The 22,316-nt window shown below is 36.5% G+C and overlaps 3 protein-coding genes across 5 annotated transcripts; 1 reads left to right on the top strand and 2 right to left on the bottom strand.

Annotated features, from left to right (window-relative positions):
• Nucleotides 1-1,647: 1,647 nt before the first annotated feature.
• Nucleotides 1,648-6,412, bottom strand: LOC130740363 (protein RKD5). Its single transcript, XM_057592950.1, has 5 exons — nt 6,167-6,412; nt 5,813-6,071; nt 3,751-3,986; nt 2,866-3,080; nt 1,648-2,124 (listed from the first exon to the last, which is right to left on the bottom strand). The coding sequence occupies exons 1-5, from the start codon at nt 6,219-6,221 to the stop codon at nt 1,912-1,914; spliced, it is 978 nt and encodes a 325-aa protein (XP_057448933.1). The 5' UTR covers nt 6,222-6,412; the 3' UTR covers nt 1,648-1,911.
• A 2,020-nt stretch (nt 6,413-8,432) lies between these two features.
• LOC130740362 (pentatricopeptide repeat-containing protein At4g39530-like) lies at nt 8,433-13,255 on the top strand. 3 transcript variants are annotated; one of them, XM_057592948.1, is made up of 4 exons: nt 8,433-10,948; nt 11,160-11,254; nt 11,350-11,790; nt 12,085-13,250. In XM_057592948.1, the coding sequence occupies exon 1, from the start codon at nt 8,449-8,451 to the stop codon at nt 10,720-10,722; it is 2,274 nt and encodes a 757-aa protein (XP_057448931.1). In that variant the 5' UTR covers nt 8,433-8,448; the 3' UTR covers nt 10,723-10,948; nt 11,160-11,254; nt 11,350-11,790; nt 12,085-13,250. The 3 variants fall into 3 exon arrangements, with proteins under 3 accessions (XP_057448931.1, XP_057448932.1, XP_057448930.1); XM_057592949.1 differs by having other exon boundaries at nt 11,186-11,254; nt 11,350-13,255; XM_057592947.1 differs by having other exon boundaries at nt 11,350-13,251.
• A 1,652-nt stretch (nt 13,256-14,907) lies between these two features.
• On the bottom strand, nt 14,908-20,346 carry LOC130740361 (rab escort protein 1). Its single transcript, XM_057592946.1, has 9 exons — nt 19,524-20,346; nt 18,950-19,072; nt 18,755-18,854; nt 18,232-18,270; nt 17,869-18,115; nt 17,705-17,780; nt 16,700-16,892; nt 16,185-16,265; nt 14,908-15,472 (listed from the first exon to the last, which is right to left on the bottom strand). The coding sequence occupies exons 1-9, from the start codon at nt 20,213-20,215 to the stop codon at nt 15,377-15,379; spliced, it is 1,647 nt and encodes a 548-aa protein (XP_057448929.1). The 5' UTR covers nt 20,216-20,346; the 3' UTR covers nt 14,908-15,376.
• Nucleotides 20,347-22,316: the final 1,970 nt, after the last annotated feature.

Raw genomic sequence — 22,316 nt, 5'->3', positions numbered from 1 at the left:
ACATTCTATCCAACTTATAAGATAATTTAACTTTCAACAACCACATCAAAATATTTACGATTTGATATGCAGGATGGCAATAATTAAACAGCATTTCCTTCTCAACCACCAACTCTCCAATTTTACAAAGTTGAGTATCAGTGTGTTTTGACGATCGACCAATAAAAATTGGATTTTTACATAATGCAATTGCAAATATGTCTCAAAACATTTATGCAAGAGCAAGAGCATTTCTTTTCCGATGCATCACTTAAATAATTCTTCCCAATCATACTATCTATGTAGCACAACTAGTTGATAATATATATAGAGAGTGCAACAACTAATTGTTTCTTCCAATACAATGACACTATGCTATGCTAGATTAAACTTGTTCCCTAGTGTTCGGTAGAAGGGAGATCATCCCCACTATACTATCTCCCGCAGCTCTTGGATGTCCTTTGAGCCTGGACATGGCTCTCGCATACCTATGAAACTACAAACCAAGTAGTCCAAGTCATTACAAGCCAAAGGACATTCAAGGGTTGAGGGAATTCCTCCACTGCATATACGCGAACCAAGTAGTATAAGCCAAAGGACATTCAAGGGCCGCGGGAATTCCCCCACTGCAAATCTGCGAACCAAGTAGCCCAATTCATTACAAGCCAAAGGATATTCCAGGGCTGCAGGAATTCCCCTACTATAGACCGTTCGAATACTCATTACAACTTTGGAATTCCCAGACCTTCTCAAAGCAAGTCTTAGGAGTTTTGAAGGTACATATTATTCATCCAACTTTCTCCCCTTCTTACCTGCCAACTCTGTTTACATGGCTTGGGCAGTTGGGCGTTGGAATCTCTTTGCAGATCCCCTTGATCACTACTCACGACGGAATCCCTCCCGCTCATCGTCAAAGACACCCATCTACCCGGAAGCCCATCGTTCTCCCCCAATCAATTACAACATTTGAATAACTTTACTAACTAAAGAATTTCTCCACCCATTTTAAATAGACCTAGGTTCGCCCTAGCTCCAACAACCATCAACCACCATGATAGAATATATCCACTTCCTCTCAACACCATGCCTTAACAAAGGGGATGTTTGGCATTAAGTCCTTATTACATAAGTATTTATTCATAAGCTTAATTGACAAACTTATTAAATTAAGTTCAAACACTTTGTCTAAATATTGTGTTATAACATAAGTTCAAATAATCTCTTTTAAACGCATGCAATGTTCAAAGCCGAGGAAAAAAATGATGTACTTGACCAAACCTTCAATGCAATAGTTGGTGAGCAAATTATTTTGTCCAAGACTCCAAGCTAGTGGAACAAGACATGAGAGGCAATAACAAATTACATAATCCTCAACTTCAAATGAAATTTATAAAAGTGACATCACTTTTGACTTCAATGGTAAAAGACAAAAAGGGAGATCAACGCATGAACAAGAGAAATTATGTATTTCAAGAATCCAAGGGACTTCAAGGAAGGAGTCCCATTGTTCCAAAGATAAATTGACAGAACTCAATGAAATTGAAAGTTTTACATAATATTTTTGTGTTGCTTTGCACATCACCTAACACCTAATGGAAGAAATTATCCAATAGAGAGAGATTTTCATGATTCAAACCCTCTCTTGCTTGTTTTTCAAAATCGCCTAAATTTCTAATTAGAAATGATTCACGTTGGATCAATATATAAAAGTATAAGCAACGACCAAGGGAAAAAATTAAAAGACAAAGTAGAGAAGAAAATTGAGCTCTAGAAGATACTATGGGTTGGCTTTAGATATTGCAATCCAAGCTCATGTCAAAATATAATTATAGAGGCCAGGATGACCAATTAGAAACGGAGCTCTATAGTTTCAAGTGACAATATAAAACTTGTAAAACTATTGTTGTTTCTCTTTGACTCTTTTAAAGGGTACTAACTGCTGGATACTGTAGAATTCTGTTTTTCAATAGCTCTAGCTCTGTACCTTCTTTTGAAAATATCCTGCCTGAATTTCTTGGTCTCGCTTTGTATCTCTATGAAAGGCTGCTTCTCTATGTTTTCCTTTTCACTCTCCAACATCTTTTGTCTCTTCATCACCGCCATGGCTGCAGCCTTGTCCTCCAACTCTTGGTGTTTTGCCATTTCCTGCAGAAGTTCAAATGATTTTTTAGTCAAAACCCACTTATGCATGTTCGGAAACCTTTTTACAATTATTTCTGAAGCCAGAATCAGTTATGAGGAGAAGCTTTTTGTCAATAGCTTCTAGGTTTTAGAATTGATTCTGTTCAAAGAGAACCAGATCCAAACATGCTATTAAAAATGAAGCAAAAAAAGTAAAAAGCAAGGATTTTACAGACCACATGCAACAGCCTTCACAAAATAGAATAGACAACACAAACACAGAAAATCTGTGAATATAAATTCCAACTTATAATTATGATCCAAACAGAATTGAAGTCATAGGTTAACTATCCACAATATATTTCATCTTTAAAGTTCAACCCAACAATATAAGAATCTACAAGACAGAAGTCAGTGCATCAGGTATAACCTTCAACATGCTTTCACCCAAATGTTCTTTACTGTAACATCCAACATATTTTTCCATATCTTGAAGCTTAAAAGATAACACTTTGTATCAAACTTCAAATAACTTCTTAATCATTATGGACAATACTTCAAAGTGAATCAGGTATTCAATCATGCTGACTTCAAATAAGTTACCACTCATTCCCTCATCATATTTCAAATAATAATATTAGTTCAAGGGGTAGGTTGCATGCACTTCAGATTCACCCTGATGTTCAAATAAATATTAGTTAAAGAGGTAGCTTGACACAGGGAGTGGTAAAGCCATGATAACATAGAGGGTAAAGTAAAAAGGACCTGAAGATCATGGATGAGACTGTCAAGTGATTTGATTTTTCTATGAGGCCAGCGGGGAATGCCGAACTCTCGGCACTTTTTCTTGAGAACAGTAAGCCCAACATTTAGTCTTCTTGATGCTTCTACAATTGGCATATCAAAGTACTTGACCAAATCTGAATAAGCAATGTTTGCGATATGATTACTGGGTGCCCTCTTTTTCTTTCCTACCAAACCTGCAAACCCCAATTTATCTTTAGATATAAATACTTATACATGTAACTCAGCATTAGGAAGCTTCACACAAGGGGCAAGATAATTTATGTGCAGGACGGGAAGGCAAAATATATCATTTGACAACATTTTTCATGCCCTATAATTTATAATGTCAATAATTCTGTTTTAATAAATGAAGTGTATACAGCTAAGAATGAGTTGTGGCCTTGTGGGAACAAAATGGATAATAACATTCAAAACTCGGAACAACACAATTTACAAGATTGGAGGTAATAGTATTAACCCTTTAATTCCAATCCTATATATTGTGATTTCACAATTTTAAATTTCATCATTCATTTTATTCCAGCAACTCATTCTTAGCTTTATATACTTCACTCATTAAAAAGGAATTATGTGTCAGTAAGGTGGGGGTTTGCTACATGGTATCTTCTTTCCTGTATTTGATTTGAAACTCAAAAGTTCTACATTCAGAACCATGGACTTATGTTATTTTAGCAATACAGGCATGGCAGTCAAAACTTGGTGATATTTGAACACCAAGGTTTCACCAAGTGATTCTAAAAGTTGACTATGTCCATATAATAGCAAAGCTTTAGAATTAACATGTGTAATCATTTAGTGTTAAAAAGCTTTTGTGTTAGGTAACTGATAGCAATGACATTGAACCTGTTAAGCTTTCAACTTCTATCTCATTATCTTGTAACTCGGACTCGTCTTCTTCATAAGGAAGACAATTGAGATCTAGATCACGCTTAGGCAAGGCAATTTCTGATGGCAGGCAGTCATTGTTGTTTCCTAATGATTCTTCCTGTGTTACATCTATGTCTTCCTCCTTCACGTCCAACTTGTATATTATATGGAGATCATTGAGCAAGTTTGGAATACAATGAAGCTTTGGGTTTCTGAAAATTAAAGAAAAATAAGAACAGGGAGAGAGTTAGATATATGATAGTTAATTTATAGAAGTGCTTGGAAACAAAATGCCAAAATGGAAGAATACCTACTGTTTGTCAAAGAACATATATATTTTAATTTCATTTTGCATTTGAGATAGTTAGTTCATTACATAATATCCGAATCTGTATGTCCAAGTGATTTGTCTAGAGTTTAATCTTTGTCACCTCTCTCCTTCTAATAAAACAGTTAAACCTCAATTCAAGTTAGGTGGATATGTATATTGTCTACGCTTTAAGTTCAAAAGGAACTTGCGTAAAGAAGCATGTTAGAAATAAATATGAAACTATTCATAAGTCCCTAATAGCTTAAACTTTTAGAATAGTTGGTTCATGACACCCACTTTAATTTGGAAGGGTAAATACTTCAACTTTTTATTAGGGGAATGGAGATTGGAGAGGAAGTAGTACCCTCTCCATTACATTATCTTTCTTGCTAATTTAAATAAAATAGATTAACTTAAAACACACATTCAAGCATTCCATCCCTTTATTATTCCATTTCCCTCCCTGTAGTGTAAATTAGGCGACATTAGTTATTCCTTTGTCCCAGACTCTGAGTAAACAAGTCATACGTAGATACAAAATCATAATAATACCAAGTTAGGGAGTGGTTAAGGGAACATATTACAATGACTCTATGTAGGAAGACAACAAAATGTTACTGATAAAGGGAAGAAACTCTACTAAGAATAACTCTCTGTAATCTTCAACGATTTTGAGGTTAAGCATCTCCAACAGGTCATGGGATGTTACAAGTTATATAGGTAATTGCATTTCCCTATCTTTGAGTTTTAGGGGAAAAGATCATGCCCAATTTTCACCTTAAGACACATTGTACATGCTTTCCTTAAAAACAAACCAGGTGCTAAACAATCAACAATGCTCTCTTGCTTATTTCCCAGGAAAAACAATAAACCCAAAACACATTCAGCTCTGAAGCCTCAATTTTGTTTGGTAGAGACTAAAAATAGCTATAAAGTGACAAGTTTTCTAAATTTAATATCATCCAACTGTCAGTCCATGACTTCCTATTTCAACTAAAGATCTGAACTAAATTATGCTCCCACAGTCAGTGACTGTGACTAATCCCTACATACACAAACAAATCTAGGAATACTAGTTACACTAGCACAAATCTCCACTCCAATACAGGACCGTTACAAATGAATCTGGAACTTCTATGAGAGGTTCATGTTTATGAAAAGAAACTGCTAATTTGGAGAACTGACTCACCGACCGTCCGTTACTTGTTTACGGTTCCACCAGTTTCATTTCAAAACTCGAAACCGTTCGTCTTCCATTACCACAAGAGAACCATAACCAAAAATTAGCTTGTGTCTAAAAAAATACATGTGTATCATTCACAGGACCCAATTTTCACATATGAGTATGACACTCATGACAGTACTTTTCTGCATATATGTGCTATTTTTATAAGTGATTGATCAAAATGGGGAAAAATGTTGGAGGGACCTTAGAGCTAAACTGCTAAACACCAGGCTTGTTAATAGCGCGCCATAGCGGCGCAATAGCACTATAGCGTAGCGCCCTGGGGGTTCACTGTTACTCCACTATTCACCGCTATAGCGCCGAAATAGTGTTTTTTGGGCCTGCCGCTACGCTACGCTATCTGCCATTAACAACCCTGCTACACACATAATCATACAACCAAATGAACTAATTCAAATTCAGAACTCAAAGGGGGGAAAAATAAGGCTAACAAACAAGGACTAAAAAATAGGGCAAAAGATCAAAAACATAACAACAAATACCTGGTGACCAACAAAAGTGGAGGAATGCGGGAAAATTGAGGACTATGACCAGCATGAAACGCAAAAATACAATCCCACACTCCATTCCTATACCCTTCACGAATTCCAGAAACACAAGATTTCTGCAATTGAAGAATTGGGGAAGCCTGCATTTCCACATAGTAACTGTACTTTGAAAACAAAAACTCCCTTTCAACTTCGGTTTCTTCTTCCCCGTCGTCACCGCATTGGCGGTAGACATGCACGCTTCTCATCAACTCTGCAATTAACAAAGAAAAAACCGAAATTGGTCAAACCCCAGTTAAAAAAATTTGATTTTTTTGAGGGAGAAAGAATCTTTGTGGTGAAAATGACCTGGTTGAATGATGTTGTTGAAGAGGAGAAGGTTGGTGAGGAAAGAGGAATCCATGAAAGGGTGGTGGAGAAGGAGGAGAATGGCATGAGAGTGATGAAGGGTGGACAGTGTGGACTGATTGAGGGACAAAGGAACAAGCTTTTTAAGTGTGAGTTTGCATGATCTTCCTCTTTTATGGTTGGGTTTTCTCTTCAGTTATGCAACTTTTCTTTCTCTTTTTACTCTTTGCCCTTGCATTTTTCAATTTCATGTTTTTTGTGTGCCAACAATGAGATCTTTCTTAAGTGGAAAGTACCATGTAGAAATAAGAAAATGGATAAGTGATAGATACCATGTATGATTTAATTTTGGGGTGTTTAAGGTCTAAACGGATTTTAATGTTTTAATTTTAGATGTAACAATGTCGGTTCAGGTTCTGATAATACGTGACTTTAGCAAAGTAATTAAATTGATAGTTTCAACGGTTATAACGCATGATATTGTGCAACTTAAATACTTAATTAAGGGTATAACTCTTGAATATTAACTCTTTATATCCGCTTGTGAGAAATTATCCCTGTAACGTCTGATATTTGACTTGAGCAAAAGTAACATGTATCGTAAAACTTAAATCCTAATTTAAGAGTGTGTCACTTGATTATTAATGATCAAACCTTTTTAGGGGATTTTGTGTGTTCCTCTTAAACACTTCATTCGTTTCATTATTTGTTGTTATTACCTGAAAAATGTTTGAATAATACTTATAAATGTGGTGTGAAAAAGACTTAAGTTTTTAAATTTCTTTACTGGAGTTAGTAGAGTGCTTGTAACGAACCAGGAAAAATCTTTTGAGTAATGTTTATTTTGTCCTTACTCTAGTTTATCTCTATGTTTCAAACTAAAGGGATTTATCTGTGCATTTCTAAGCTTGATGTTGAAACTGGAGATTTCATTGAAGTGAAGCTGAGGGGAACATAGTTAAAACTTATATTTTCACTCTTTGTATGAATATAATTATGAAATATACGATACTATATAAGATGTATGATCACATAAACTAATACAAGTTATCTCCATCGATTGAAAACATGCATCCATCCATATTTTCATAAAAGCATTTAATAACCGCTTGGTGTATTAAGATTTAAAAAAACCTTCAAGCGGTGTTTCATTGAAAGATTATCTTTGATTTTGAATGCTCGGCCGTTTTGTTTTTTGTATTTCATTGTGTTGATAGAAATTTTAAGGAGGCAATATACGTTAAGACTTAAGATAGCGTTGTAGGTTGAAACAGGAACAAAACTTGTTATATTTTTTGCAATATTGAATTGAGCACGACAAAACAGAACACTTATTAATACAGATAAAAACACCTTTAATTTACATTTGAAACATCCTTGTTATAATTTTAATTTTTAGTTTTTGTTGTTTTAATTTTAAAAAGTCATGATCAAATTTATACGTTTACTATTATCACCACCATTATCTTCTACGACTTCAATGTCGTCTGTCATGGTAGAGCGTGTGTAATGGTGGAAGGCGTTCGAGTGTTTTTGTTGTCAAACATTGATCCTAGTAGGTGAGGGAAAAGCATAGGGAATTAAAGAAGACTGAAACCCTTTATCTAGAGTTTTAAGGATCAGTATTGAGATAGCAGCTCGGATGGCAACGATAGTGACAGATGATATAAAATGGTGACAACAATTACGATGGAGATTGCTAGATGATTGTGTATGAAGCTCCGTGGTAGCTACGGTAGAGGATGAGTGGCGGTGGTCGTGATCGTGGTTGATTGTACCAATTGGTGGCAATAACGGAGAATGTTAGGCGGCATAAGGTATTGGGTGTCAGCAATGGGGTGTACTACGTGGTCGATGCAATTGTCGCAGTGGTAGAGGGCACATGGTGGCGGAAATGGTGGATGCAATGCAATGGAAATGGCAATGGTGGTGGAAAATGAAGGTAGTACATGGCGGTGGTGGGGTTACTAGGTAGCAGTGTGATGGCGGCGACGACACTAAGGGCGGGCGTGAAAATTGAGACTTAATAATCTTTCCTTTATGATAATTGCAATATATATGTGAAATTGGGCTCGGGTCGCTAACTCACTTTGAAATTGGTGCAAACAAAACATTTTATTTGGGCATGTACACCCCAAATAAAAAATTAATGCCTACTAAATACTAAACATAAGTAATTGGGCTTCATCCTTCAAAGCCCACACAACAAAGAATTTACAATTGAGTTGAGATCTCTATCTATTCCAAATTTCCAATTCCCTGTAAATGAAGTTGAATTTGTAATGAGTGGATTCTGTGCTGTGCCTCAGCTTGAACCATTTTTGCTATCACTAGCAAAGTCATCAAAGTCCATAACACTGAAACAATGCAACCAAATCCATGCAAAGCTCATAGTCACCCAATGCATTTCACAAACCCACTTAGCCAACACCCTTTTGAGTTTCTACTCAAAATCTTCCCACTTTCGCCATGCCCACCTTCTGCTCGACCAAATGCCTCACAGGAATGTTGTTACATGGACAACCTTAATTTCCTCGCACCTTCGAGCTGGGTCTGTTCCAAAAGCATTCCAGTTGTTCAATGACATGCGTGTGATGGATGAGAGACCCAATGAGTACACCTTCTCTGTTCTGCTTCGTGCTTGTGCCACCCCTGCTTTGTGGAATGTGGGGTTGCAGATTCATGGTGTGCTTGTCCGCTCTGGGCTTGAGAGAGACAAGTTTGCTGGGAGCTCTTTGGTGTATATGTACTCCAACAATGGCAGTAACCTCAGGGATGCATGTTGTGTTTTTCATGACTTGTTGGAGAGAGACCTTGTTGCCTGGAATGTTATGATTTCTGGGTTTGCTCAAGTTGGAGACTTCTGTATGGTTCAGAGGTTGTTTTCTGAAATGTGGGAGGTAGAAGGATTGAAACCTGATAATAGAACTTTTGTTAGTTTGCTTAAATGTTGTTCTACATTGGGAGAGGTAATGCAAATCCACGGGCTTGCATCCAAGTTTGGTGCTGAAACCGATGCTGTAGTGAGTAGTGCTATGGTTGACTTGTATGCCAAGTGTGGGGACGTGAGTTCTTGCAGGAAAATCTTTGACTCAATGGAGGAGAAGGATAATTTTGTTTGGAGTTCTATCATTTCAGGCTATACCGTAAATAATAGAGGAGAGGAAGCTGTGCATTTCTTCAAGGACATGTGTAAGCAAAGGGTGAAACCAGATCAGCATGTGTTATCTAGCACTTTGAGAGCTTGTGTTGAAATAGAGGATTTGAACACAGGAGTTCAAGTGCATGGCCAAATGATAAAGAATGGGCATCAAAACGATTGTTTTGTAGCTAGTGTGTTGTTGACACTGTATGCCAATTTTGGTGGACTAAGGGATGCGGAAAAGTTGTTTAGAAGAATTGATGACAAAGATATTGTAGCATGGAACTCAATGATCTTGGCGCATGCTCAGCTGGGTCAGGGATCTAGTCGCTCTATGCAACTATTACAAGAACTTCATCGAACAACCTCCTTGCAAATTCAAGGTGCCACTCTAATTGCTATTTTGAAGTCTTGTAAGAATAAATCAGATTTACCTGCAGGTAGACAGATTCACTCACTTGTAATGAAATCAAGTGTAAGTCATCCTACTTTGGTTGGCAACGCATTAGTCCATATGTACTCTGAATGCGGACAGATTGGCGATGCGTTTAAAGCTTTTGTTGACATTGTGTGCAAAGATGATAGTTCTTGGAGTTCTATTATTGGAACTTATAAGCAAAATGGAATGGAATCAGAAGCTTTAGAGTTATGCAAAGAGATGTTAGCTGAAGGAATCACTTTTACCAGTTATAGCCTTCCGCTGTGTATTTCATCTTGCTCACAACTTTTAGCTATAAATGTGGGTAAACAATTCCATGTTTTCGCTATCAAGTCCGGTTACAACCATGATGTCTATGTCGGGAGTTCCATCATAGATATGTATGCTAAATGTGGACACATGGAGGACTCAAAGAAAGTATTTGATGCACAAGTAAAGCCAAATGAAGTAATTTATAATGCCATGATTTGTGGATATGCACATCATGGACAAGCAAAGCAAGCAATAGAAATATTCACTATGTTAGAGAAGAATGGTGTAACCCCAAATCAAGTAACTTTCTTAGCTATGCTATCTGCTTGTAGCCATGCGGGTTATATAGAAGATACTTTGAATTTATTTACATTGATGCTTTACAAGTACAAGATTAAGCCAGAATCTGAGCACTATTCATGCCTAGTTGATGCCTATGGTCGGGCGGGAAGGCTGGAGGAAGCTTACCAAATAGTGCAAAAAGACGGAAGTGAATCAGCATGGAGGACATTGCTTAGTGCTTGTAGGAATCATAATAACACAAAAATTGGAGAAAAATCTGCAAAGAAGATGATTGAATTGAATCCCAGTGATCATGCTTCATATATTCTTCTTTCAAACATTTACATAGAAGAAGGAAAATGGGAAGAAGCTCGTGACTGCAGGGAGAAAATGGCTAAAACTGGTGTGAAGAAAGATCCAGGAAGTAGCTGGTTGATCTGAGGAACAGAGACCCAGTGGGGGATGTGTTCTATGCTAATGACTCATCATTACTGGAGTGAAGTATGATCCCTTGTGCCAACCGTCTTCTTCTTCAACCCGTCCACTTGGTCATGTCATGTCTCCATAGGCAGGGTCTTTGCCATTGATTTGAACAACATATCTCATAACATAGCAGGCGCTGAGTGCTATCCCATCCACCTTGGAGCATTGAGCCGTTAACAAGCTGGTAAGCATCTACTTTTTGTACCAATGAAGCATAAGTAGCTATAAGGTGGTCAGACACGTTTTATGAAAATATGATTGCAGTTGCATTCCTCCCTTATATGGACATGTAGGCTCTATGCGAATGTTATTATTTTTTAATTTTGTCATCATTGAAATTGTTTAGCACAAGTCTGTTCATTTGTAAAACATATAGGTTCGTTGTTATTATATAGGTTTTCATGAAGTGATTAATTGGCAGTAGCTGTAAGAGAGAGGTATGGAGGGCACAAACAAAGCATTGGAACCGTGATAAAAAGGCAATATAAAGGTATGCTTTGACATGTTTTTATTAATAATGTTAACTGGTTGTCTTCAAAGCATAGAAGTAAGTGGAGGTTGACTTTTTTGTGTGTGTTTGTGTAGGGTTTTGAAGGGTTGTCATTTTACGTAAAAGGTGAAAGTAATAGCTGCAAAGTAGGTGGTGGCGTTTTTTTGGTTGATGATGATTGGCATAATGGCATGACACTAATGCTGAATCTAATGAAACTCATGACACAGCTCATCAATTGGCAATTAATGGATCATCTGACAACACCAACATGAACCTAAAGAGGCTTAGTTTCAAAGAAACTAGTAAATGAGATTTTAGTTCTTTGGGGATGGCATACACATTCTAATCTATACACAGTCTGCTAAAGCGAATGGCTTTTATGTCCGTAGAGGCGAGATTCTGAGAAGCAAAAAGAATAGTGAGTTATTGCAGCAAGAATTTGTGTAACAAGTAAGTTCGTCATCTAGAGGACGTAAATTCTTAAGATAGGAGAGGAGGTGTGACCCGAGAGCTGAATCACATAATCATCAAAGGTGACTCTTGTTTTATTGAATCACATAATCATTTGCTTCAATTCAAAAGAAAAGATTGAAATTCAATAGTTCTTCAATCTATTACAGGTTAGTTCTTGAATATATGTTTTAGCTTCTCATTGTGTTTCATGGACTTCAGTTCTTATTGTGCTATAAAATGATATGAAATACAAGAGGTGGTAGTTATCCTTCACTACCCTCATGATTTTCGTCAAATAAGACATATAATTTTGCCACATCAACATTTCTTGCGCTTCTTTCAATATTCCTTTGTAACATATAACATTGCTGAAGTTTCTAGAGCTTAAGTGTCAAATCCAATGGTTTCACCTCAGCGTTGTCGTCATCAGTGTTAACCAAGTCAATGAAATCGATCTTCTTAATGGGCTTCTCCAGCTGCGTGATATATGCCTTAGTGCCACCATATGCAGATTCTTCTGGCTTACTTTGTGGCGTTGGCGATGGTGCTAACATTCTACCAGCAACAGTATTATTCCCTGCAGATGAAAGAGCATGAAGCTGTGGTGGAAGTTGCATTTTCCTAACTGGTTGTGAAGAACCAACCTGGTCACCAGGACTGAAAAATATGTTTCTTCTCGGCTGTGACATGGTCATAGGTTGTGGTGGTGAGTGGAAAAACCAGCCATCATTGATGTTTTGCTGGGTCTCTATGCCTGTGGGAATTGGAAAAGTGGCTGGGAAGCGATGGGAAACATGTTGTGTTTGGGAATAGAGCCTTCTCATGGCACTCTCTTCATGTTTAATGTGAGAGTCAACATGGGTTATGTCTATGAGGGCTTGAGTGCTCGGGAAAGCACTGTTGCAGTGTGTGCATGGGTTTTGGCCTGTGTTGTTGTGAGGTGGGTGTTGTGCATAGTTCAACACTTCATGGTTCAAGTTACAAAAGCAATTGGCCATGGTGGTGAAAAATGGCAAAGGGTTTTGGGAAGATTTGATATGATCACAGGAACCAGGGTAGGTAAACGTATAATTGAGCACTTCATATAACTCATATAGGGGGCTTTTATAAGTTATAACTGACAAAATAATGTGTGTGTGAACATCTTGATTAACTTGCATATAATATGCATGTAGCAGATATGGTAATTAGTTAATTAATTACTTTGACAGCTAATTTGTTTATATAGCAAAAAATTTATGGCATTCTGAAAATGATAAAGCGTTTGATTGATTTAATCTAGCACTGTATCATTTACATTTAGTGTATATAATTATTGTAAATTGTAGCTACAGCCTAGAGGCTACTTATGGAACGAGAAATAAAAGTTAGTACTATTGTTGATCTTATTGGAGGGTACTAACTGGGTAAGTATACCTCAATTGTATTGCTGGATTGCATAGACAAACTATGGAAAGGTCATCAATTATTGAAATCACCTATGGGTAAAGAACCACGGAAAACTCGGTTGCAAAGTGTGAGGTGCGTGTTGTGCATAATTTAGCACTTCATGGCTCAAGTTACTGAAGCCATTGGCCATGGTGGTGAGAATTGGCCAATGGTTTTTGGAAGATTTGATATGAAACCGGGGTAAATTTATTGAGCACTTCATATAACTCGTATATGGGGCTTTTTCATAGCTGACAAATGACGATGTCTATATTTCATATTGATTAATTTGCATATAATGGCATGTAGCACGTATGGTTATTAATGTATAGCAAAAAATTATAGTATGGCATTCTGAAAATTATAAAATGTTTGATTCATTTAATCTAGTTTGTTTGTTTGTTTTCCAATCAACTTCCGTTTTTCTCTTAAACATGAATACGAACAAAGTGTTGGTCCGAGTAGAAGGGACTCAGCTCGACTCTTAAGCATGTGGTATTGGATTCAATTCTTGAATTCATGTGTATGGAAAAAAAAAGTTGTTGGGAGGGATCCCACTTTAGTGTCTGATAGTTCTCCAAGAGATTAATTTTTAGGTTGGAAGAATACTTCAGAAACCAGTATATTATACGTAATAGAGGCTACTTATGGAAAGAGAAATAAAATAAGTATTGTTATTATTGAAGGGTCATGGGATTTTTTTTTTGTTATAAGGGTCATGAGATTTTGATTCAGTATAATACTATATAATCTCTACCTGAATTGTATTACCAGAATTGCCTAGAGAAACTATGGAAATGTCATCAAGGTATTTATAATTTCTAAGTATAGAAAAAGGCTCGTCACGCAATAATATGGCTCTTATTATGCTTAGTTCTTTATTCCATAATCTCATTAAATTAATTTATACACTTTCCTTTTGTATATTTAATTTAATTTTATATATGATTCAAATAGTGTTGAAGATCTATCAAGGACATTCCATATACATGATACAGAAAACAAGAAAAAAATAATACTATTCTATTTAGAGTAAGAAAAATCATAATGATTTGGTAAAAATTCGCCAGCTGCAAGGATATGATGGATCAATAAATTGCATATTTGGAATCACTAACTTTATTAGCAAATGATTAATCAAAATCATTTTTTAAAATGCAGAAAAAGAAACTGTTTTAATTTCGAAATTTTTTCAATTCAATTCGTGTATATTTGAACATTCACTGAAATTTGGTTGATCTAGTATTTTAGCCCGTGACATACACGGAAAAATATTTTTAGAACAATTAAAATTTGTAATAATTTTTTAAATAGGCTACTACGTTGCTAGACTTTTTTTTTTTAAAGAGTTAACCAGATTCATGAAAAGCTTACAATAAGCCTTGAATTTCTTAAGTAGATCAGACTTATTTGGCATGGTCTTTATGAGGATTAAGCCAAGAATCTGAGCATTGCCAAATAGTGCAAAAGAACGGATGTTAGTCAGCATGGAGGACATTGCTTAGCGCTTGTGGGAATCATAACACAAAAATGGATGAAAAATTTACGATGATAGAATTGAATCCCAATGATCATGCACCGTATATTCTTCCTTCAAACATTTACATTGAAGAAAGAAAATGGTAAGAAGATCGTGACTGTAGGTAGAAAATGGCTAAAATTTGAGTGAAGAAAGATCCAGAAAGTAGCTGGATGATCTGATCAATAAGTTCTAAGAATGTTCAAGAATTTAATGGTGCAGTGCGACTCAGGAAAGATGCAATGGAATGTTGGTACAACCTATAATGTTTCAGGTCTTTTCTTTGGATACCATTGCGACAGATTCAAATCTGTGTAACCTAACAAGATATTATACAATCACATTGTTTTCAAAATACAAATTACACATGAAGATACAGGAGTTACTTCAGTCCCGTGGCTTTCAAACTTCCACTATTCCACATTAAGTGGTGAATTTTTCCAACAAACGCTCATAAAGGGGTATACAACACCAAACCAGTATTTGCATGCTTGACAAAACTTTCCAGAACTAGTATGTTTTTCCTGCTTTGGGGGGACAAAAATTATGACTTGTAACTCGTAAACTTCCAACTCCTTGATACAAAATTTAAGTTTTTAACCCCCATTGTCAATTTATCCTGGCATGAGTATTTTATGTAACAACTTCGTTCCTCCGGCTCCAAGATCTTGGTGCAGCAATTCTGGCATGAGATGCCAATTTGACCTTAATTACTATTGTTAGTCATCCAGAGTTACCCCATTTTCGTCTGTGTTGTCTTCAGGTGATGTTGTCTGTGGAAAGAATTCTTCATTGGGGTACATTTGACCAAATAGCTGCAACAGTGACACAGCTAATTATTAATAAACTATCCTAAATTGCTTCTAATCTTTACAGTCATTTTGTCAGAGTCAGAGTAAATACTTGACGGCACAAGAGAAATTCAACAAGTAAAAAATGATACAATAATCGGCATTCTCAATTACATTAAAGAAATAAGTAATTTCTCATAAAAAATAAATATAATAAGCTTTATCATGGATAGAAAAAAATGTTAAAAAAAATTAATTACGATAAGTAAATTAGTAATTTTGAAATCCAAAAAGATGTAAAGATAAACTTCAAATGACATTACAATAATATTAATAAATTATTTTTATTAGTTTTTAAATATCCCATCTTAGAATTCGGTTTAAGACCAAATATATATGGGCTCCCTGCTTTTCATGAACAAAAATTGCAAGCAACTTATCCAAAAATAAGGGCCTTGCTGTTTGATTCTGTTGTTTATAAGAGCATCGCCTCACCTAATAAATAAGAAACTAATCTCCCAAATATGCTCTGATGCCAAAGGCTGACCCTTCCTAATGATATTTTTTTAATACACATGAATCCTTAGATTGAACCCAATATGATGTATTTATAATGCACATGAATACCAATTCCTTTCCCTTGGATCAACGCACTGTCTAACTACTTGTTTAACAGTAACAATTACTCACAGACATCCAGAGAGCTATATTCCGAACTGAAAACTCATAAACATACCTTCTCGGTTGCATCTAAAATGTCATTGTAGTTTAGATTTCCATCCGGCGTAGAAGTGGAGCTGATAAATTCAAATTTACTCTGAAATATAAATAACATGCATCAAAAACCAAGAAGATCTTTTCAAAAAAAAAACCAAGAAGATGATATCCATGTCAATGTTACATTACATATGCTTGAAACACATCTTTGATTAAAAAATTCTTAAAACACAACAACAGTGTTACATATGTTTGAAACACATATGTGAATAAAAAAATTCTTAAAACACTGCCTATATTCACGAATGTAAGATATATGACCATAGGGGTTATACTATCGTACTCTCAGGTTTCAACATGAGAGAGAGGATAACCTCCATGATGACCAAAAAACGAGAAAAAAACATTTAAATGAGTCAAGCGTTGATGCAGCAAATGAAATAATGCAGGAGATAAATGCACAAGCAATATGCAGGTAAATGTGAAAATTGTGGAGAAAAGATATCTGAGAACAGGACAGGATTAGAAGCACACCGTAGTCAATTTCTGAATATACAGTGCACTCCAGAGCACATTGGGTTTTACATCTGCACTATCACTTTGAACAATGGGAATGTTTTCAGAGTTTCCACATCCGGGCAGTGTAAGAAGGGCATCCATGGCTGCTTTTATTAACTTCTTTCCTTCATCGGCATCATTGCACAAAGTGGAAAAGTATAAAACAAAGCTGACAAATAGAAGGCAAATATAGTCAGTTAAGTTCACTAGTTCACTCCGCAATGACATAGGATAACATAAGTAAGTACAACTCTAAAAGTAAATCAATAGAGTCACTGTCATCTTGACGCCTACAATCAAAATATGACAATGACAGGAAAAAGAAGTCTGAAAATTTGCAGGAAAAAAGCAAAACAATTTTTTTTCTGAATAGGCAATTGAATTTCAAAAATATCATCAGATAAACTTCTCACACCTAACAAAAAAATTGCATCAAATGGTACACTTTTTCTTTATTTTAAAATGCCCCCCTCACTGAGAAGGAGAGTTATTATCTTCACAATCATTGTCTAACAGTTCAGGTAAGCACCATTGCTGGTTATTACAATCTTTGAGTGAGGGAAAGATTTAACAACTTGAACATCATCAATGTTGAGATAGAGATGGTTAGAAAAAGACCTATTTCCCTGCTCTCATGTCCCAATATGTCATCTCATTCTAGCCAACCTGGGCATAACAAACTCTACATAGCCTATCAACTAAAAATGGGCTCATGAAAGAAAACGTGATAAGCATTAATGATCACAACCCTTTTAAGAAATAAAAAGGTCAACCAAAAGCCCTTTTCAAATATATCTGACATGTGAGTTACCCCGTAAATTCAAAAATAGTGCAAGACATCCCGAATTTTTTACCCACACTAGAAAAGGAAACAAAGTTGAAGTAAAAATACAAGATTTAGAGTAGGGGAGAAAAGAAATTGAAAGAAAAATCAGCAGCAGAATAAGAGAGTTCTGATGCTTATTTAGTAAAAATACTCACGTGCCCGCAGGACAAACAGCAACATTTGATCCTAACTGAAGAGCTCTGATTGATGTCACCTGTTCCGGATACAATGCTAGAGGGAAAGAGAAAAAAAAAGTGAATTTCTTTCTCAAGTGAATATGCCGCTGGGTATCAAAGTGCAGTATTTAAATCCTTCTTACATCTAGGAGGACACACCACCGAGCAATTAGATACATCTGGCTTTATGGAATTCCTTGTGATGCATATTCCCCTAGCGACCATTCCTTTAATATCTCTCAGACTCAACATTTGGAGCCTTTCACTGGGAAAATCTCCAGGAGATAACGATAATGGGGAAGGAATTGTAAAGCATGGGTCTAGGATTATTTGATGGCTGTATAAATCCTGACCTGAAGCTAATCTAACACCTTTATAAAGCCCAGTAACCTGCAACATCAGTTTAAAAATGACAAAGATGAAATTCATTTTGCACTTGAGGCTATCCTACTCATCTTCACATAAAAGTATTACAAAAGTCCATATAAAAGATAAAAAAAAATCACCTTATCAATAAGCAGAGAAATGACTGGCATTCTGAGAACCTGAATCACAAAGTTTAATATGTAAATAAGATTATATGTTAACATTACATGAACAGAACAGAGATGGGAATCAGCACATAGATAACAGCTTCAGTAAATAATAATAATAATAATAATTATAAGTATCCCTGTGACCCCATGTAGCAATATCTGAATTTCATCCCTTTAACTTTAAGTGTAGCTTTCATAAAGAAAGACCTAGGACATGTCAAACACAACAAATTCCATGACAACAGGATTGCTGAATCATGTTTCTAATTTCTAATATACATATGATACGAAGGCATTCATAAATGCAACAATGTAAATATGGAAGAAATAGGTAGACACAAAAGGCTTTTTAACATACATAATCAATGCATAGAACAGTGTTTTCCACCTTTTTTAAAGTTTAGTATAAACAAAAATAGGCAAGGTTCAATGAGAATGAAATTGAGGTGATTATAAATTTTCAGACATGGTCTATAAATTCTTTGAAACTTACATGGATGCAACCTTTGACAGCAGCACGGCGACAAAAAGCTTGTGGAAGTTCTCCTTCACCATAAGTAGGATAAAGCAAAGCCCCTGGTGCATTGGGATACCTGGAAAAACCAAGATAAGTTTAGAAAAAAGGGGTTCCGTCAAATAAAAACTCAAGGCCAACGTAACACATGAAACAATAAGAATAAAAACTTACCTTCCAACAGATGAGCTGTATTGTGCTAGACGATCTATTCCATCCTTTGTTTTAAATACATCCTTACAAACCTCACTATTCTCTTGATCATAATCTAACATAGCTATAGCATACAAAAGAAACCTGTAGAAGACAAAGAAGCATGACCTTAGTGTACTGTTGCAGGTCAGGTTATATATGCACCACATACTTATAAGCTTAGCTCTTCACATTGCACAAGAAGATGATAAACTTCACTTTTCAAAGAAAAACATAACTAACTTCGAATCAAACTGTTTAAGGGAAAGCCACTATCAAACATTTCAAGATTATTATCCAATCATCATACTTCACTTATAGCGCGCTATTCGCTGCTAAATAGCGACCGAAATGGGGATTTTGGGCTCACCGCGATGGTCTGCCATCGCGATTTGACAACACTGATATGCATTCATCTTAAGACTAACATGCATAGTACATGATTCTGAGAACATGGATAAGATAGAACACAGTAAAAGAAAATGCTATGAAGAAAAAGAAAATGGCATATAGAACTGTAAATCAATTCTCACTAGCAAGTGGAAACGATCAATACGATTTTATCTTCGGCGGCAACCGCATTTTCTCCAAGAAACTAACAAACGGACTCTCCATATCTTCCTCCGAGATTTTCTCATCTTGATTATCACCCAGGTGTTGCTGAACGAGCTTGAAGAATCTCATCAATTGGTTCTTCTCCTTCAGCGAGAGGTTCTTATCTCTGAAAATCGCGCCGCGAGAATCCGGCACGTCGACCAATCCGCCATTCGCTTCGTAGACGAGCGTCGCATCGATGCCTTTGAACTCCAAGTACATCGCCGCACCGGACTTCAACAACAGATCGATGGTCTTATCCGCGCTGAACAATGCCCTAGGCCCTCCCAAATCGAGATTGAATTTCCTCGAATTTTCTCGCAGAAACGTGGTTTCGTCGTGCGAAACGATTTCCGCGTCGGAGCATAGTGGTTGCCTGACGAGGTCCACGACGGCGTAATCGGAATCGCCAGATGCGGCGGCGGTGGGGATGGATGTGGGAGGGGAGTTGAGGTAAGAGGTGAATTCGTCGATGGAGAGAGAAGCGAAGTGGCTGCCGTAGAAGGAGTTGGGGTCGAGGTGCAGGACTGTCTTTCCGACGGCGGAAGCGGCTGCAGCGATGATGGATTCCGATAGGCCTGTGCCGACGATGATGAGATCGTAGTTCACCGGGTCAATCGGAGGGTAAGACAAGGCTTCTTCGTCTTGGCCCATGGCGGCGACGACGGCGCGTGCGAGTTATTCGCCGTCGTCTATGGCGTGCAAAAACAGGTAGCGAATTGGAGAGCGTTTGAAGGAAACGTTGTCGTTTCAGCGGCAACGGGAGAGCTCATAGCGTGTTCTCTATTTGGGCCTCATTTTATTTTAGGCTTAATACATCGGAAGGCTCATGTAATTGTAAAGGGAATCAAATTCAGGGCCTAGAAAATTTTTGCATCAAATTGGGTCCCAGAATTTTTTTTTAATTCAATAAAGGTCAAAGTGTGTCAGCTCTCAATTTTATCCCAGTCATCATTTCTACGTGGCTTTTATTATTATTTTTTAATTTAAAAATTATTTTTAATTCCAACTCTATTATTTAACCAGAAAACTTATTTTTTAAAAATTTACTAATTTACTAATCTGATCTAATTAAACACAACACAAAATTAAAAACCCTAAAATTCTTCTCAACCACCTTCCTCAACACCTTCTTCATTCCCACTCTCATCTTCAATAACCCACTATTCTTTCCTCTCCTTACAATTCAAAGAAAATTAAAGGACCCAGGTGCTTGTTGCTCCCCCAGTTGCTTCTGTTGGTCCTCAGACACGCATATCAGCCACATTTTTCTCCTGTTGTAACTCGCTCTCTTCTTTCCGATGGTTTCAGTGGCCAAATTGGTTACGGAGGGATCCAGAATGGGAGTGAGAGAGGGAGAGGGAGGCCGACTGCAGATCTTGACTTGGGTGCATCTTCATTTCCGGTTTGCTGGGTTTTCTCTTCACCCCCACTCACCATTCTCCTTAAAGCTTGAATATTTTCACTTTTCCTGTACACATCTGATTTTTCGTTCTCCATTTCTTCTTCCCCTTTGTTGGATTTTGGGATATTTGGTTTTGGGGGTGGGGTGGGGATTTTGGGATTTTCGGTTCTGGGTTACCCCCATCAAAACCCACACCTCCATATCTCTCTCTGCGAACCCCTTCTCCCTTATGTGGTGGTTCTTCCTTCTTCCTCTCATGCTCTGCTCTGCTCTCCCTTCTTCCTCTCTGCAAGTTCTAGTTGTGGGTTCAATTCTTTTTTTGTTTTGATTTGATTCTACTGGGTTTGAATGTGCTGTGGTGGTTTAGATATAGGTTCTGTTTGGGGGTAATGGAAATTTTGATGATAGATGCCGGTGGAGTTGAAATTGGAAGAAACAGAGTTGTGGCACATGGTGGTTATGGGGTTTGGAAGCAATTTACCAAGTGGTTCTGAATTTATCCTCAGTTTGATACTGGTTGGGTTTGTTGTTGATAATTTCTGGGTTGAGTTTGTTGTTTTTGGGTGAAGGGTTTAATTTATGGTGACCTCTTGGCTATTGTCTCATTTGAGACAGTTTCAAAACAGTCTCAAATACAACCAATTAAGGCATGACACGTGTTAATTCTATTTTATTATTTTTTATTTTTAATAGTAACTAGATATTCAATCTTTTAACAACATCATTTTACTAAACTAAATTTTAGTCTCAATTAATCTACACTATTATACTTTCTTCTCAAGATATCATAAATTATGATTTAACTCATAACATTTATCAAATTATATTTTAAATCTTTAGCAATCAATATTTTATGTGGTATTTCAAAAACTATCACAAATCTTGACTTTGTAACCGTTAGTTCAAAAAAAAAACTTAACAACCGTAAAAAATAATTCAACCACGTTAAAAAAAAAGAAACTTCGTCCTTAACATCATCTCTGCTAGTTTACCGCCGCCTCTCGCCACCGCCGCTCGCTGCAGACCGCCGCCAGTGACGCTAGCCTTTCGCCTACAAACCCTCTTTTCACGGTCGAAATTATAATTTATTACATCTTGAGAAAAAAGTATAATAATGAGAATTAGTTGGGACTAAAATTTAGTTTAGTAAAATGTTGGGGTTCAAAGATTGAATATCTTGTGACTATTAAAAATAAAAAATAAAAAATAGAAATAACATGTGTCATGCCTTTATTTGTTGATTTGGAACTGTTTTGAAACTGTCTCATTTGAGACAATACCAAAAAATTACCCTTAATTTATGGATTAGATAAGTAACCCTAATTAATTTTTGTGATTAACAAAAAAGTG

Source organism: Lotus japonicus, chromosome 2, assembly GCF_012489685.1.
Source record: "Lotus japonicus ecotype B-129 chromosome 2, LjGifu_v1.2".
NCBI classification, from domain to species: Eukaryota; Viridiplantae; Streptophyta; class Magnoliopsida; order Fabales; family Fabaceae; genus Lotus; species Lotus japonicus.
This window is presented reverse-complemented; position numbering and strand designations above follow the sequence as displayed.